This window comes from Drosophila mauritiana, chromosome 2R, assembly GCF_004382145.1.
Source record: "Drosophila mauritiana strain mau12 chromosome 2R, ASM438214v1, whole genome shotgun sequence".
Classification (NCBI taxonomy): Eukaryota; Metazoa; Arthropoda; class Insecta; order Diptera; family Drosophilidae; genus Drosophila; species Drosophila mauritiana.
The window spans coordinates 3,468,747-3,488,227 of NC_046668.1; the positions used below are offsets into that span (position 1 = coordinate 3,468,747).

The 19,481-nt window shown below is 41.4% G+C and overlaps 1 protein-coding gene across 1 annotated transcript in view; it reads right to left on the reverse strand.

Moving 5' to 3' along the window:
* Window positions 1-2,636: 2,636 nt before the first annotated feature.
* The window catches only part of LOC117136207, an 83,550-nt gene continuing 66,705 nt past the window's right edge, over window positions 2,637-19,481 (reverse strand). Inside the window, exon 7 of the mRNA XM_033296962.1 lies at window positions 2,637-2,990. Within this exon, the coding sequence (XP_033152853.1) occupies window positions 2,799-2,990 (192 nt within the window). The 3' untranslated portion in view covers window positions 2,637-2,798. The remainder of the gene's footprint in view (window positions 2,991-19,481) is intronic.

Genomic DNA, 19,481 nt, shown 5'->3' on the forward strand with positions numbered 1-19,481 from the left:
ATTTTTGCCTTTCGGAGACGATTGACTGGCGACTCATCCCTCCACGGTCGCCCCATTTCGGTGGACTTTGGGAAGCAGCGGTGAAAACGGCCAAACATCATTTCTACCGCGCTGTGTGTACGGCGGTTCTGACCTTCGACGAGCTGAGGACGCTGGTGTACCACATCTCGGCAGTTATTAACTCCAGACCTTTAGTTCCCATTTCAGAGAACTCTGCCGATCTGGACGTCCTCACTCCGGCGCATTTTTTCAATGGTGGTCCGCCTTCGTCGTTTGACGAGCCAGATATAACGGGCCTAAACTATAATATAATATATAATAGCAAATATTTTGGTCGCGATGGAAGGAAGAGTACTTGACGTTGCTCCAGCAGCGCTCCAAGTGGCGCACCTTAAAGCCTGGCGTAGCCGTGGACAACGTCGTTCTAGTTAAGGACGAGAATCTACCCTCAATGAGATGGCCTTTGGCGAGAGTCATGCAGTTGATTCCTGGCAGAGACGGCGTCGTTCGAGTTGCAGAATTGAGGACCGCGTCTGTGTCTGCTTCCCCTTGAGGACTCTGTTGGAAGCCAAGCTTCCAACGGGGGGAGGATGTTGGGTCATGCAGCCGCCAAAACTGTGCAGTAGACTAATCTCATATTCTTTAATATTGTAAGCCCAATTAGTCAGTGGTAGCAGTTGCGATGCCCATAGTGCAAACCGCTGTTCTCGCACGCATTTATCTGTACGGCGCTCATTTCCTTGTTCTTTTTGTTATCTACGTACGTAGCTTGGGCGCTGACTTTCGGCTGTCTGTCCCGCCAATTGCCACTTCTTCGTGTTTCGGAAAAGACTAAACTTGTGCATTCGATATAGCTGTTTGTCGGCCCTAGCTGCCGTAAACAATTCGCAAAATAAACAGTGTCGTAAAATAAACAAACTTTCTTCGGCTTTTTATTATTCGCAACAGCTATTGAAAAAGCTCAATAGCTAAACACAGTACTTAACTTATGCGAATTCGATATATGTATTATCAAAAGAAAGAACTATGAAGTATTAACAGAGACTGGGTTAATATTAGTAAAAACATCTTAAAGAGCATTTACATTGTGGTTAGCCTTCTTTGGTAAGCTAAAAAGGCATGTTGCAAGCAGTTTTCACAACAAATAAAAGCCGCGTATGCAACAAAAAGCATTCGCGGGCCAAAAGATAAATAAGAGAGAAAAGAAAACACATTACACGCAATTACAAAATCACTGTTTGAACCAGCCAATGGAGGATTTGATATGCAGTCCTTCGTTATATTAGATAATGAGCTTCAACTGGGTCTAGGGGCAAAATTAAACACTTCAAGCTGCGAAGATGAACAGTTGGGCAGAGTCATCATCCACATTTTCGATTGAGACTAAGTCAAAGAAAAATCAGACACTGCTATTCGTCCGTGACATTTATTAGCTCACCAATTACACAATATAAACCTCTCATCATCCTGGAAAACGTAATCGAAAATATTGAAAATGGTATCTAGACTAAAGCACTACTTCTGGATGCAGCGGTCCGTACCTTCAGGAGCAGATGCCAAACAAATGGAAAGCTAAAGGACTAATAGTACAATCAAAGGACGACATCTTGCCAGAATTGAATTGGCCGATGCTAAAAAGAGTGAAGACGAATCCTGGCAAACACGACCACGTATGTGTTATAGACACAAAAAGTTCATCAGAAATTTGTAAGCGACCATTATCCCGTCTTAGCTGCTTTTATTGTATTACATATCTGACGGCAAAGCGTCCTTTCAGCTCCCTTGATGAACATCGGTTACAAAAGGAATTCCACCATAAAGAAGACAGTTAAGTGTCTAGTACTCTCAGATTGGCAACAATACTTGACTAAACTTAGCCACATGCGTGAATAACATTTTCAGTACAATTACCAATCAAAACTTACCAACACTTCACAACTATACTACATCGTCATACAGTGAGTTTGCAATACTATTCCTCTTGGCAATATAACAAATTGAAGCCACGAAAACGGATCCATGGAACTTAGGAAAACTCAGCTGAATCTCAGCAATGGTTTAACATCTGTTTAATGACCCAGCGAATGCTAAGTCTCGGCAATATGTGTAATGAAATGAATATCTTAGAATCGATACCTACAAATGAAAGTAGAAACTTTGTCCACCTTAACTTTACATTGGCAATAATATGGCAATAAAAACAATGTAAAACTCTAACTGAAGGAGATAGACGACATAGCTCTAATTCACCTGTCAGATCTTTATTAAGATAAAAGTTTACATTAATAAACTTAAGCAGACACAAAATAATTGAAGCTGTTTTACGCGATATCCCAGGTCTATACCAATTAAATTATATTGTTCACCTGTATTTGACCACTTTAGCAATTTATTACACATCGTTGCTTCTCTGTGATTAAAACAATGAATAAAATAAATTTTATGCAGTTTACAAGTATTTCATTAATTTTCTTATTGTAAAAAGAATCAGTCTTATTGCGGGTCCTTAAACTGTTCACGTTGCAGAAAACTATGTACTGCGTTCAGGAAACCATATAGCTGTTAAAGTACTCCTTGATTATTTTCACCGAAAAGTCTTTCAAAGTTTTTTTTTTTTAAATCGACAAAGCCTGATAATTCGTTCGAAGCTATTTATTTTTCACATTTGTGATCGTATCATTGTTCACAATAATCATTAAAATGAAGAAAAATTTAATTATTTTATTTAAAAACTAATCTAATTCATAATTAAAAACTAGAAGTTAGAAAAACAAAAGTTGTTTTGATTCGTAAGATCTCTATAAAGACGTTCCAGATATTGTCTGTTGTGGTGGTATCCTAGGCCGAATCATCATTTTAGACTTTTTTAATGTGTAGTCCCAGCCTCTCCAGCGAAACCATACTATTCCTTGCCGCGCAGTTATATCTTGGGGATCATGAAGATAAAGACCATTTAGACCCCGTCCACAGGACTTCCACCACCAGCCACCCTAGAAAGTTTAATACATTGATTAATTTTTCAATAATAAAATATTTAACACAGTTTTGTTACTTCTCTATAATTATACAAATTATAAAACTAATTTTATTAGTCTTAACTTATGTGAATTGAAAATGTATATCATCACAAAAAATGACTAATAAATATTAGCAAAGAATGGGTGAATATTAATAAAAAGTGCATATAGATTTAGGTTAACCTTCCTTGGTAAGCTCGAAAGCAGAGGTAATATTCTTGTTGACGTTGACAATGAAGCTGAAGTCACTACGAATAAAAGCCGCGGAAGTCTTTCGCCACCTTTCTGGGGACCCTACGGCATGTAATGGAAATTTCGGATGCTTCCATGGCGAGATTATACCACTGCACTATTTTAACTGTATTCAACATTAACAATTAAACCATCTCTTAAGAAATATCATTTGCGAACCAAAATAAAAGAGCCATGAGGGAGAAAAGAGAATAAGTTATAAGTTATTTGATAAAACCACTCGTTATATTAGAGACCTTCTCTATCACATTGATTCAATTGGTTCAAGGGGTAAAAGTAATGAAGATGAACCCTGTAGTGTATGCGGTTTCTTATATTTATTCCAGTACGGTTACAAAGAATAGCAGCCAAAACATTGTAACACATTGTTGCAATGCGCATATAAACGCTGGACTTTAATTCAAGTTTTATATGATTTTCGATTTCTGAATGAATGGTTAGCATTCCTACGCTGCCCAGCTACAGGCACAAACATGAATACATAAATGGACTAAGCATATGCAAACAGCGGTACAGCAGCGGTACAGCCCTTCGATTTAAGGCTTTTTTTTAAGCAAGTAATGTGACAAAATTCATTCAATTAATATCCAGAACAGCGACGAGTACAGTCGATCTCTCGTTAAATATAGAATTCAAAACTTAAGCATATCTTAAGCATATGACGACTATAGTACATGGCGACCGTGAAATGGGTCCTGAAAGGACGTAGGATGGAAGCGCACAGGATCTTAAAAAGAGATTGACTACAACTCGATCAGAGGCAGTGAAGTAGTTGGATTGTGGATTCCAATTCAACTTCCAATGGAGACGACCACGAACAACAAATGCAGCAGAACCGCCATCTCCTGCAATAAGTCCCAGTAAGTTGAGTGGTATGTATGGAAAAAGAAGCGGTGTGGCGCCATAAATATAGAAAGGCAGCTTTGCTAAATTTACTAAACAATGAAAAAATACCTTGGAATACATCGGTAAAGCTTCACGCTGAGCTCGACATGGTCGAAAAGAAAACCACAGAAAAACCGTGCACACTACAACCCACACTAAAATTTAAAATACAAATATTAAACCTTCAATTCAATCACCGGAGGAGAAGAAGATTCCGGCGCTAGAAAAGAAGTGCCCAGACGATTGTACCGCTTTGCTCGCCGCTATACTGCGAGTATAAACTGGTACCGACCGGAAGGCACATTTCAGAATATTCATACCGAAATATGGAATTAAAATTAGTCGATATCTTATTAGGTATAATAATTATTTTAATGCTAATAAATGCATTCACAAAAATATACACGACACACAATAAGTGTCTAAAAAATTAATATATAAGTAGAGCAAACGATCTAGACAATATCTACACATATATATGTAAAATAAAACAACCCAAAAGAAATATTAAACAAATGTTGAAAATGTCAAAAAAATAAATATATAAATAAAAAAAAATTTTATATACACACAATACATTTATACAAGATAACTTTTAATCAGTATAAATTCCCAAAAAGTATGGAATAGGTAGAATTAACGAGGGAAATTAACTAAGTTAAAGACATTTTGAAAGACAATTTGATAGTCTTGGGTCTTGCCTTAGCATCGCATACACCCAACCTTCATCAGTTGGTACAATCGCTAATACATTATCTGCCACTGTGTGAGATATTTCTCCGTGTGGCAGCGTTGGTTGCCTGCTCAAGCCATCCACGTGTGGCATATCCTCTCTTGGTCGATTTTTACAAGTAAAATCGATTTCTTGAGCCACCATCTTGCTATTGGGGGCTGTAGCTCTGTCCATTTTTTCAGAGTCACCACTGCTTTCCAATCTGTCGCCACCAGAAAAGGAGATCCCAGTAAATATACACGGAATCTATCCAGTGTCTTTTTAATTGCTAACATTTCTAAGCCATAGCTTGAGTAACTGTTCTCTGCGTCGCCGAATTGCCGCCTTCCTGCTATTTCCAGTTTACTCGTGTGTACTTCATGATATTATGTTGGGTCGTACAGGGTCAACACCGGCATCGATGCTAAGGCTTCCTTTAGTTCGTTCACCAGCCGAAAGGGCATGACACTAGATTCATACATTTAATTATCCCGTACTTCAGTAAGTCGCCAATTATCGTTCATCCCCCTTTGGGCTTACGGCCATTTTTGACAAATCTTCGGCAATGCATTCTTCATTTCATTTTAACAGATTGCTCGCCTGTTCGTGGTAGCCGGTAGTCCGTATTAACATTAGGCCCGACCTGCTCCACCGCCGTTAACATCGATCCAGGTTCTTTGGCAACCAGCACTGGATCGTGATCTGGCTGATCATGGCAGATGATATCTCCACCCACCAGGATATCCGCGTTTGGTACCACCTAAATTTTCATCGGTGTTCCCCAGACAAACTCTGATAAGATGCACTTCTTCGATTCGACCACAGAATCTCCAAAGCCTTGCAGACGTCTGACCCTTGGCTGCAGTATTGCTCCAAATGGCACTGCTGCTTCTTTAATGAATTTGTTATCGCTACCCATGTCGATAAGCGCTTAAAACTTTTGACCTTCCATCAGAACTGCTTTCATTATTGGCGGATATTCCTTAAGTTATTACTCATGCACTTGAGCAACCTTTGACGATTTTTTCACTTTGGTCATTTTGACGTAAAGCGCCCAAAATTATTGCAGTTATATCAGCGTATTCGGACCCATTAATATGTTATTATCATTGAACAACTTTTTATCTGAAATACATAACATAAATCAGTCGCGCGTTTAAAATCGGTGATTCTTTTTATTCAATAAGTGTAATAATGAATCAAAAAACTCTTCAAAATAATTCGCTCGTTTAATTTCTAGTCGATTTTATGCTTATAATAATTGTCTCTTCTCTCAGCCGCCAGCAGCTCCTTAATATATGTCTTAGTTTTTTGTCAACATCGAAGACACAATTATTATTTTTTTTTTTTTTCGCACGGTTCCCACGGCTACACCTCCCACCCAACCGACCGACGGGCGCTGCCGTGTATCTTACGGCTCGATTCGCGAAAGGATAGACGCGTTATAAAGAAGAGAACAGAGACGAAGAAATGAACATAATGTAATATATAATAATAAATAATGTAACTAAATAGTAAGCAAACTCTAATAAATATTAGTGTTATAGAATCAAATTATGTACTAAGAAAAGTTAAAATTGATTGCTTTAAGAGCGGCAGAGAGTCAAGATTACAGATAATAGGATAAAGTATATTATAGTCAGAACATAATACTCTGTAAGGGTCATGCAACTCATAGTTAGATCTACAATGGTTTAAGATAAGTGGTATATAGTTTCTAGTGAATCTACTTGGAACCGAGAAGTTAAGCCAACTAATCAAGTCGGGACCCTCAACATCACCACGAATAAGCTTACAAATAAAGACAGTTCCAAGCATCGTTCTAAAAAATTTTAGTTCAGGGTCCAGAAAAACACCAAGATCATCAACACGTGTTATTCTGTCCAAAGGGCACCCACTTAGAGTGTAAGTCGTGCGTATTGGGTTGACACGACAAAAGGTCATAACATTACACTTGGAGCCATTTAAGTCTAATATCATCACGGCACCATATTTGAAATCGGTCTAGATCGGATTGTAAGTCCAAATGGCGCGAAATGTCCTTGTGCTGAAGGCATAATTTAACATCGTCTGCGTACATAAGTACACGCGAATGTTTTATTACTAAGGGGAGGTCGTTAAAAAATAAGGTAAAAAGAAGCGGACCAAGGTGGCACCCTTGTGGAACACCGGATGTGACTCGGAGAATACAAGATAGAGATTTTAAAGAGGACCTGTTGCGTCCTGCCAGATAGCTTTAAATCCAATTTAGAAGATCAATAGGGAAACATAATAGATCAAGTTTCCTTACTAGAAGGTAATGATTAACAGAGTCAAATGCTTTACTAAAGTCAGTGTAGATGACATCTGTTTGAAGCCCTGTATTACGAAAGAAGTTAGCTCTACTTGTTCTGTTACAGTCCCTATTCCCGCTATCCTTGTAGTACGACGCCTAGTGAAAGATATACGTTCCACCTTAGCCTTTCCTCTAGTATGTGCGGATGAGCCTGGATGGGGATGTTCAACGACCTCGTTTCCTCTGTCCAACAGATGTAACAAACTGATGTTGCTGGTCTGCTCGCTATGAATTACGTGCGGCGAGTGTTTGTGAGTCCCACCAAATTTATTTAGCGTGATCGCCCGGTAGCCATACCTTGCAACTGGAATGCTTCACCCGCTTCAGGATTCTCCTCGGTTTGGTGATGCGTGCTTTCCACTGATTGTTGGTTTGTTGGGCTTAGGGAAGCGTGCACCGTTATCAGTTTAGAGTGCACGGCGGCATTGGCCAAAAAATAGCAGGGACAATAATTGGTTAAACGCCGATCCGGCAACGTTTTTATATACAGAGAAACAAAAACCCCAAAAAAAAAGAATATAAGGCTTATGTTTATACCCGTTACTCGTAGAGTGAAAGGGGTATGTAACAGGTAGAAGGAACCGCCTAAAACCTTTTTTTCTGTCGATCCTAAGAACACTTACAAAAGATACTCCATCGGATCGACACCTTGCCTGCTACAATCTCTCCCTAAATAAAAATATATAAAAATTTGAATACAAGTGTTGTGATTTAAATTCACCAAATCTATTGGAACCGTGTTCAACACGTTAACGCGAATGGGCTAGTAGCCTCGTTTGGCGTAAATACATCTTGTAGGTCAGCGGCAAATGTGGTGACTATGTCTACATCATTTTTAAAACTCACTCAGAAAATAAAATACAAATAAAATATAGCTGATGCAGGACCCGGGAAAACAACAAAAATAATTATATTTATAAAGTAAAGACTAAAACGTTATAATATTGAGCGGTATTTTTACTGCATAATACGCGCGTGGACCCGAAAAGTTAGGTAGGAACATGTAAATCGAAATCAATGAGCAGAAATAGGTGATTCGGAAACCCAAGATCAAAAACAATAAAATAAAATCACTTGAAGCAGTGTATATAGACCATGGCCTAGGAAGCGATTGCTGCAATGAAAAAGAATTGTAAGAACGAACGAATAAAAACAGTCTCGGCAGCAGGAAATTTCAACACAATGGACAGCGTGATTGAAACATATAAAACTGCATTTCCGTAATATCCGGCAAATACTATAATAATAGAGGACAATATTGAGGTTCTAATAATAATAATAGTTAAAGAGGCCGGGGGGTTATCCAGGGGGATATAGATGACGCGACGCTAACCAAAATAACAATAGAGGAACAGGTTTCTATAGAAAAAACCAAAACACAAAACGAATACCCTTGAGAACAGACCACTAATGAAAATATATTTTATATTAATCTCAATTTGAGAATTTTTGTTAAATTAAAAAATATGAGTACCAATTCAAAGGAAACTTTATTAATAGATACAGGTGCAGATATTTCACTACTAAAGTGCAGAAATATTCAATTAAATACTCTAAATTTGCGGAAAATTACAAACATAGGGCAAGGGACAATACAGTCCCTAGGTATAATCCTGCAAACGCACCAATAACATACGAATTTCATATAGTACCCGGCAAATTTCCAATACCAGGTGATGGTATATGGCTTGGACTTTATAAAGTACTACAATTGTATTTTGTAATTCCAAGACCAGGAAGATTGGTTCGCAGACCCAATCAATTCAGGAATATTAACATTCCTATAATAATTTCAGTTGAAAATAAATTAATTCTGCCTGCAAGATCTGAAGAAAGATCGATATTTATTCAAAAGACATTTACGCCTAAATTCCAAACCAGGAATTAAAACCTGAAATAATAATAGCAAGTGCAATTGTAGAAGTAAATAATTACAGGTATTTCTTTTAGTTTTGTAGGTCGCAAGCGACCCTTTATTGTAAATGCTTATTTAAAACTGAAACTACGATACAAAATAGTTCCCTAAGTCAGTCCCTAGCAATTAAGTGGATGCGTCCGCAGCGTGTCGCAGCGGAGAAGTGTTGATGTCGCACTTTAACCGTTCGTTTGCGTTGATGGCAGCGGAAACTATGCAGACCTCTGGTCAGCATTTTGGGCACTTGTGTCTACCCAGAAGCAATGTAGAAACGCAAGATGTGAGAGAATCGATTTTAAGGCAATAACTAATCCCCTCTTAATTGACGCTTGTCCTCCAGCGGTCATCAGAAGGACGGGATGTTGTTGGGACGGATCGTTGGGGGTGATTATTGGTGGTTTGGGCACCGCATTAATGGTTTGAATGCCAGGTGCGTCGAATTGAAGAATCACCTATTTTTCCTCTCCTGCAGCACCAATTTATTATAAAGACGAGGACAATAATCGTCACAAGTATCGCTGCTCCGAACACTCTGTTTATTGTTGAGTCCTTTCTAAGTTCCCGCAACTCGGATGTGGTATTCGGATGAAGTTGCTGCTCGAGTGCTTCTAGCGGAAGAATTCGTAGGCGTCCCACCTCGTATGCAGTCACTGTATCAGTGGTGGTGCAGGTTTTGTTGGGTCTCGTTCAGGAACGTAAGTGCCGCCATTGAAGTCGTTGAGCAATATCAGCCCGTCGTCTATCTCCTCAATTGCTGATATGTGTTTTGCATTGACACCTTGATTGCTTTCCATTTAAAGTTCTGGTAGACAAAGGTTTTGCCTTAATTACTAATGAATTTACATTTTCATATTTTTAGACCATTGGAACTTTTGCAGAAGGCATCGATTCCGTACATTTCGACTTTCTTTAGTTGGTAAATTAATGGTATTATTATTTTTCTTTACTGATCTTGTTTGCAAATATAAGAAATAAGGAATTAAATGATTTCACAATGGGGATTGTAATGACAAACAAAGTTGTAATTCCGTTGTGTAAAACGAGAACGTCTGAAAGTTTTAACATTTAATCGACCGTAAAGGCAGAAGTCGGCATATTATTCTTTTTAAGTAGGCTACTGATCTTATTCAATTTAAACTCGCTCAGCAGAAACGCATTCACAACGCAATCTCTTCTTTGACTAGCCCAATCTAATTCTGCAAACCTATGGCCAACTCATCTGTCAAAGTCGATTCATTTCAAAAGCAATCATGATCTAATGTTACTTTTATGTACTGATTTCCCTGATTCTGTTAATATTGTAGTACTTCGGTCTTCCTTAACTAGTTTCTTTCTAAATCTACTTGATAGCTTAGAACCTAATCTGGTATTAACCCTAACGAAAATTTCTTGCCCTTTGATATAGGACTTTATGGGCTTTCTTGTCCAGTCTTAAGTTCTTAAGTCGGTCTATATTGTCCAGTCTAGCTTGTTCGTATTTGGTGCTTTCCATGGTTTCCCATGGTTCTTCCGATACCTGTGTCAAAATTTTTCCGGATGCCTGTAGCTTGCTGGGCTTGTACTTCATACAGCTCTCGCAGCTCCGCACATACTTTCTTATGTCTCGATGCTTTCCCGGCCAATGATAACGTTGGCCGCCAGATGTAACGAACTGATTTGGCTGCCGCAGGCAGTGTTGTGTGTCCTAAGTATTTCTTGCTCCTGTTCGGCTTCGTTAACAAGGTCTTTGACTTTAGTTTGAGAGAATCTAATCTTGAAAATCTGAAAATGGATGGGTAGAGAATTTGTATTTTCCCCATTACATCCTCAGATGTGGAAATTACGTTAATCACGGGTGGGTTAAGATATTTCTTAAAATCTGACAAGAGGCTATCTGGTGTGAACAATATATAATCTAGTAAATGCCTGTGGTATGTCGGGATTGGAATGTTGAGCCGTGCATTGTTAAGGCTACTGGTTTATAGAAAATCTCATAGTCATATTCCTCAATGTATGTTTTCCATCTTTTTATCCTCGCATTCCCATTTCAAGTACTAGCAGAATGGGTCAGAGGGGCTGATGGTCAGTAAAGATTTTCACCTTTGCTTTACCGTGAAGGTAAATTTTGAGCCCAGCAAGCCCAGTAAATTAGAGCCCAGATAATGGCTAAAATTTCTTTCTCATGTGTGGTATTCATTCATTCTTCCGCCCTCAAGAGTGTTCTCGATAAAAATGAGATGGGTCTGTTCTCTTGTGAAAGAACAGCGCCTACTGCGAAATTGGATGCGTCCGTTCTTAGGTGAAATTCTTATAGTCTGGGTAGTGGAGTATTACGTTTGGAGAAACCAAACTGGTATTCAATTTCTTGAAGGCTTCTATTGCTTCACTATTAAGGGAGACAAATTTTTTTGACATTTCATGTTGGCTTGCTGAAAAGTTCTGAAATTGGTGTCAAGGTTCACTACCAGAACCTACCAGAATCTTTACTAAAGATTATGATGTCGTCAATATAATTAAAACATATCTTACCGATATGTTCGTGGCAATTGACGGTGCATTTTTCAGACCGAATGGGAATGGGAAACTCGTATTTTCCATTATTGATGGAGAAGGAGGTATTTTCAATATCAGATTCCTTTAACAGAATCTGATTAAACTCACTTTTCAGATCGAGCACTGAGAAAATCTTGTTGTCTTCCAATTGTCCGTTACATTTACCATATTAAATTTTCGGTAGTGAATTACAACCCTGTATTTTTTTTTGCCGGAGAAGTCGAGTTTTTTTGGTGCAATCCACACGGGTGAATTGTATGGTGAACTTGAGGGTCGAATAATGCCATCGTGTAAGAGTTCTGTTATTTGATTGTGTACCTCGTCTTAAAGAAACATTGGGTACTGATAGAATTTTGAGTACACCGGTGTATCCGATGTGGTTCGGATTGGTGCCCTTACACTGGTTGTGTAGGTTAATTTTTAATTGGGGTCTGCGAAGAGACCTGGATGAGAATCAATTATTTTATTTAATTTCCTTCTCTGTCCTGCCTCTAAGTGTTCTACACTGGGACTAAACTGGGGACAGCCTCGAACTGTTTTTCTTTGAAGACGATTCTTTTCCCATTTTCCAGTGTCATGGTTAGGTTTTTTAAGTCAATTTGCGCTCCCAATCCCTTCATTGTATCTTTGCCAAGTATGTTCTCAAAAGCCTTCAGCGATGGTAATAGAAAGAATTTTAATTCAAATTCGAAAACGTTTGCTCTTTTGTAATGCGATATTTTCACATCGCCGCCTGGAGTGTCAGCTACGTAAGGCTTGTTATTTGCTATCGCGTTCGACACAAATTGGGCTGGATGTAATTTTTGTTAGAGCCCATGTCAATTAACACTCTTAAAGTTCCCACTCCCCACTCTACATTCGAAGTATGGTAGTGAGCAGTCTTCTACTGCTTTTTTTTTTTTGTATTATTATTCGACTTACGGTAGGAAAATTAAAATCCTCTAAAGATACCACCTACCGTCCGTAGGTGGCATGCACGATTCATAAGCCCTATTGGAATTATGCCTACGTACTAAAACAAAAACCTCCGCGTGCTCTTCAGTCCTTGCTCGCTCACCGGGACTGCCCGTCAAGGTATGACTTCGGTGAGCAGGATGTGAGGCCAGGTCGCACTCCCTCCCTTCAGTGTAGTCCATGAGGGCTCCTCCTTCCACCCTTTAGTCGCCTTTTACGCCGAGCCGGGAACGCTGAGATAGAATTCTTCGCCCGCCGTCACCCAGGACGCCTGTTTGGACTTAGACACCCACTCTGTTGGCCATCTCGTCTGAACGGACACGCTTTATCATATTAATGATAAGGCTGTTTCCCAGCTCCCATGCCCCGCTGTTCGCTAGCATAGCCGCGAACAAGCCACTTGGGCTGAACGGGGTACCTGACAGCTACTTTAGTTGCTCCCTCTCCGCCGTGAACCTGGAGCATTAGCACATGTTCTGCTGTTTCTTCACCGTCGACGCAGAACAAGCATTGGGCTTACTCTACGTGACGGAACCGGAGTAGATAGGCCTGGAAGCAGCCATGGTCCGTGAGGAACTGGGTTAGGTGGTAGTCCAAGCATTTGTGTTGGCACTCTGCCCAAACCGCTCGCTCTGTAGGTCGGGCACGCAAAGCTACCTGTCGGGTGGTTTCTGTCCACCTCGCTGCTGCAGATCAGGCATTTTGGTGCTGCAACGCACCCCTTTGCCTTGTGCCCACGCTCACCGCATCTAAGACAGCAGTCTGCCCTGTCAGTGTCATTGCAGGTGGCTGATCGATGACCGTAGCCCAGACACCTGTAGCATCTCGTGGGTCGGACGTCTTGGGTAATGCGACACCTTCACCATCCAACGATTAGGGTGCCGTGTTTAAGGACTGCTATCGCATCGTTCGCGTTCAGCAGCACGGAGGCGATCTGCGTCCCATCCCGCATTCTGCGAAGGCCCCTGATATCTTCAGGATTTATCTGCAGGCCCTGGAATTGGGCGACCATGCATCTGTGGAGCTCCTCTGCTGTCGTAGCATCGTCCAGTCCGCTGCACGATAGAGCTATTCTTTGCGCTCCCGTGCGCAGAGGCCAAGTCATTGAGCGCCGCTTCCAGATCGCTATTGAACTTGGGAACGCTTTCCGATGCTTTTCTCTCTACCTCAAGCAACAGCTCACCTTTCTGCGTTCTCCGGATTTTGCATACGTGAATGCCCAGTTCGCTAAGGCTCGGGTCCGATCTTAGCTTCCGAAGCATCTCTGCGTACGAAGCCTCACCTGTCTTTGTTACGATCAGTATATCAGGTTTTTTACGCAGGCGCATAGGCTTCACCTTGGTCCACTCTGCACCCGTGCTAGCATTCTTGGCGGAGTCTTCTACTGCAAAGAATTCAACACGTGGTCTCGTTGCCCGCCGTCCAAATTGTCTATTTGTCCATCACAATATTCATTCAGGGTGCCGTTTATGTCGTTCTGGGTTTCATATTCTTGCGTCGACCGTTGATAGCCTACCATGCTTAAACTGGACCCAGCTATTTCAACACTTGTCTGCCCCATGTCCATTGTTTGGATGTTGTAGTTTCTTTGTCGTTTGTTTATGTCTGATTTTGCGGTTGTTTGCCGGCTTCAAAATATGGGCTGTTCATATAATTTAGGCAATAATGTAAAGCTGAGAGGAGATCACCTGGCTCTTTTATTGCCAGAAGGCGAGGTAAGTCTCCTCGAAGGCCTCTAATGAAAGTATCTAGAGCTTTTTCTAAGAGAAACAGATTTTTGTATGTGTCCTGGTGGAAGTATTCCACCGACTGCTGGTGGCCTTGTACCAAAATTGGCATTTGGTATTTCAAGGTAGTTATGTCTCGTTTATCTGCGTAATGTAGAGTGAGACATCTCGACATGGCCTTCCTGTCCAGCGGAATGCTGTAGGACTCGAGTGCCACGTCAGCACTTCCGGCAATTTTTTTTCTTATGGTATGAATATACCATAATATTTTGGAGTACCCGCAAATCGGGTATAAGTCTCCATGATTCTATCAACGCAATTTTTCAAGAGCCGAATTCTGCTGGATTTCCATGGAATTCCCTGATAGATTTTACGATATCAGGCACCCTCTCAAAGTCCACTAAATTGTTTCTGTATTCAGGCTCGACGACCTGATCGCTCGCGTCAAGAAACCTGGGCCGCCGTTTGGCCAATTAAGCCTGTCTGTTCATGTCTACGTGCTGCTATTCAGGCGGGTCGGGTCTTTCTGAGGGTACCGGTCTCTCATTTGAACTTAGATTAGATTATCTAAGCGTTTGCCATGTTGGCTTTTAATTCGGACAACACTTACACAAAACGAACATAAACCTAAACCAATTCGAACTTAAAAAGGTTGTGGGCAGAAAAATGCGGAATGCGTGTGTAAGTTAACAACGCTTAACATAATAATTCATAGCAACTAAGTAGCTCTATGTATAGAATGCTGACGCGCCAGAATTGAGTTCAGCGCTCTGCGCAAAGAACGTCCGGCAACGGAAAGCTGACTCTTCTTATTCGGAGTGTTGCTTCACGCTGCAAGGAATGCTGAGTCGGCTTTGCCGACTCGTCTTGATGGCGCGATGCATTGCTGTTAGGGTAAACTTAGCTCTATGTTTTGTCAACTGTCCAGTCTCAGTTTCGTATCCGAATAAATCAGAACGTGCTCCGGCTTAAAGCCGCAAATAATAATTGTACTTATTATCTAAATTGCTACGCCACAAGGCTAGTCAATAAACCTAAGGGGGCGAAGTCAAGCCCTCCAACGTAATCTTCAGAAGAAGACCCTACAGACGCAAAACGTCTAACCACCGCTACCGGCCGTGAGAGAAGTCTCTGGATCAACGCGGGAACACGCAATTTCATAATTTGTATGTGTTTGCTTATTTCTCTTTCGGTTTCTTTTTTTTAACAATTTGTACACAATACAAATTTAGCACGCTTTAAGAACAGATAACAAGGAAAATAAGAACAGTAGATAGGGAATTGTTTTATCAGAAGATCTCTAGGAGCCGGGTTGAAGAAACATTTGGCCCCCTATACTTTATTGTGCGTGGATGTGTGGGTTTTTTTTACAGCTAAGAGTGTCCCCTGAATTTTACACTGGAACGGTAAATGGAAGGTAGAACACCCTGACTGGTCGACACCTAAACACAACTGAACGGCTTGCTTTTATGAAATTTGTTGCTGCTGTTGTTGTAGTTGTTTTGGTTGATGGTGGTGTTTGTGTTGATCTATTCTCTTAGTACCCGTAGTAATCAGATAATCTCCAAGTTTCTCTACCACGGAAGCGGCCTGCTGGGGCTGAACGGGATCCTCGTAGATGGAAACGATCACGGCGAGATGGCGATGCTGATAGTTTAAATAGTATAATAGTTTTGCCTGTGCTACTGGGGAATCCACGCACTCCAAAGAAGGCTTTCTGCGGGCCTGGCCTTACAGAAAATGTGATCCACCGATGGGCAATGCTTTTGCCGATGAATATATTCCTGTTCCGGAAAATGGGAGTATCCTCAGCACAATTTAACCAACGTATTTTTTTTTCTTTTTTGTTTTTGCTCCGCGACTTAGAATTTTTGTGTTTATTCGCTGGTACCTGTTCGGGCGCCAGTAAAAAATTACAGTTATTTATTTTAGTTTTGTAGGTCGCAAGCGACCGTATATTGTAAATGCTTATTTGAAACTGAAACTACGATACATACTATGGCGCAGCGGAGAAGTGCTGACGATCGCACTTTAGCCGTTCGTTGACGTTGATGGCAGTGGAAAGTATGCAGAAACAATGTTGAATTACAAGATGTGGGACAACGACTTGTAGGGAAATAACTAAGACACTAAGAATGCAATGATTCGAATAATTAATACAACAAATTGTAACTTAAGAAGTATTAAAGCGATATTTTTGGTCTCGAAACAGAAACCATATCAGATAATAGTTTTTATAAACAAAAAATGGGGATTGAACTGTAATACTCCTGTGTACATATAAAACTATAGAATGCCAGAAAGTCAAAAGCCAGAAATTCAAAGGCAAGTTGACAAACTAATAAAAGACGGTATTGTAGAACCATCTATATTAGAATATAATAGCCCACTTCTATTGGTACCCAAGAAAACACTGCCTAATTCGACGTAAAACCGATGGAGACTAGTAGTTGACTATCGCCAAATAAACAAGAAATTACTAGCAGATAAATTCCCTCTTCCAAGAATAAAAGATATTCTTGATCAATTAGAACGAGCAAAATATTTCTCGCGCCTAGACCTCATGTTTGGCTTCCATCAAATCGAATTTAAAGAAAGGTCAAGAAATATAACATCATTCTCAACTTCAACAGATGCATACCGCTACACGCAATTACCATTTTGTTTAAAAATATCACCAAATTCCTGCCAAAGAAGGCTTACAACCTTCGCAAGCGTTTTTATATATGGATGATTTAGTAGTAATCGGTTGTTCTGCAAAGCATATGCTACAAACTTAGCCGATGTATTCAAACTATGCAGACAGCATAATCTAAAACTACATCCAGAAAAATATACTTTCTTTATGAAATAGGTTACATAGTTAGGTCACAAGTTTAATGATAGAGGTATACTTCCAAATGATTCTAAATACGATGTAATCAAAAACTATCCCAAAGCAGGAAATGAAGTGAAATGAAGTGCACTTTAGTACTCAGATTTCAGCAAAAAATTTTGGACCACAGATGCTATTAAACATGCATGTGGAGTGGTACTATCGCAAGAGCATAACGGTCAACAGCCTATGTGTGGCATACGCCTCAAGAACATTTGGGCAATAAATCACTTCAGATCATATATAGGCATTTTTAGTTCAAAGTGACCACAGCCCTTTGACATACCTATTTTCAATGAGAAATCCAAGTTCCAAACTCATTCGAATGCGATTGGGCTTAGAAAAATATGAATTCACGGCTGAATACCTCAAGGTGACAGATAACCATGTTGCCGACGCATTATCACGAATATCTATAGACGAGTTGAAAACTAAAAACCGAAAAATACTTAATGTCACTTGTGAGGAGTCTCAAAACTCCCCACAAGTCTCGCGCAGGGGAGCGGCCTAGCAACAGCCGCGACGAAGGGCAAAGCAGACGCACCGTGAACTAACGGTGCCACTCTGGACCTTGGACTCGAGTCGACCACTGGTCTCAGGAGTGCAGGAACCGGAAAATCAACTTTTGCTGGACCTGCGGGAGAATCGGGCCAAGGACTTCGGAATGCTGCCACAGATCGGGAAACGCCATGCGACCCCAGCCTCAGAGGGGCAACCAGGGATCGCAAGATGCAGTTCTTCAAAATTAATGGGCAATCTGAAGGCGGAAGAACGGGAACTGTCCGCCACAGTGCTCATAGACGGAGTAGAGATAGAGGCCACGGTGGACACTGGAGCCACGGCCAGCTTTATTAGCGAGGAGCTGTCGGACAGGTTGCAGGTGGCAGGAGAAGTCTTACCTACGAGAAGAGAAGTTAGAATGGCAGACGGACGGTACGAAGAAGTCACATCGATGGTCGAAGTCGACATAGGACTCGGCGAGAGAACCGTTCGGATGCAACTACAGATCCTACACAATATAATCGACGCACTAGTATTGGGTTGGGACTTCCTAACAAGGATGGGAGCACGTGTAGAGTGCGCCGGTCTGGCCGTAACAATACCAGTGTGCGTAACAGGACAAAGCAGACGAAAGGAAAAGCTCTCGGTGGCAGTCGTGGAGAGGGCCGACTTCTCGGAGGAGGACGTGGACGAATTCTTGAGGTCGGAGTTGACTAGTTTAGAAAACGTTCAGGGGACGTCAACCGTGGCGGAGCACCGGATAACGATGAAGGACGATCAACCGGTCAAGCAGCGGCACTACCCAAAAAACCCTAAGATGCAAGTGGAGATCAACGCCAAGGTCGACGAGCTGCTGGGGAAAGGATGTATAGAGCCGTCTAGAAGCCCGTACAGTTCACCGATAGTGATGGTGAGGAAGAAGACAGGGCAATGGAGATTGTGTGTGGATTTCCGGCAGATAAACGCAAGGTCCGTAAAGGATGCGTACCCGATGCCGATGATAAATTACATCCTGGACCAGCTAAAAGAGGCGAAGTATATAAGCAGTCTAGACCTAAAGGATGGATACTGGCAAATTCCGTTAGAAGAAAGGAGCCGGCAGTATACGGCGTTTACGGTGCCGGGAAAGGGCCTGTTCCAATGGAAAGTAATGCCATTCGGACTGCACTCAGCGTCGGCAACGTTTCAACGGGCATTGGACCAAGTAATAGGGCCCGAAATGATGCCACACGCGTTCGCATATCAGGACGACATCATAGTCATCGGACGGACGCTGCAGGAACATATGCGCAACTTGAAGGAGGTGTTCAAGAGGCTACGGGCGGCGAACCTGAAAGTGAATGCGGACAAGTGCAAATTCTTTAGGAAGGAGTTACAATACTTGGGTCACCGCGTGACGAATCAAGGTATTGGAACGGATCCGGAGAAGGTAGCGGCAATAGCGCAGCTGAAGCCGCCAGGAAACGTGAAGGAGCTGAGGCAATACTTGGGAGTCGCATCGTGGTACAGACGCTTCGTGCCCGATTTTGCGACGCTGGTACAGCCTTTGAATGCGCTCCTAAAGAAGCAGGCAAAATGGAAATGGGAAGACACCCACCAAGCCGCATTCGAGGCCGTCCAGGCCAGACTGGTCGCCGATCCGATTCTGGCGTGCCCCGACTTCACGAAAACGTTTGTGTTGCAGACGGATGCCAGCGACTACGGGCTGGGTGCAATCCTTACACAGCATTCCGAGCAAGGCGAGCGAGTAATCTCCTACTCTAGTAGAACGCTGAA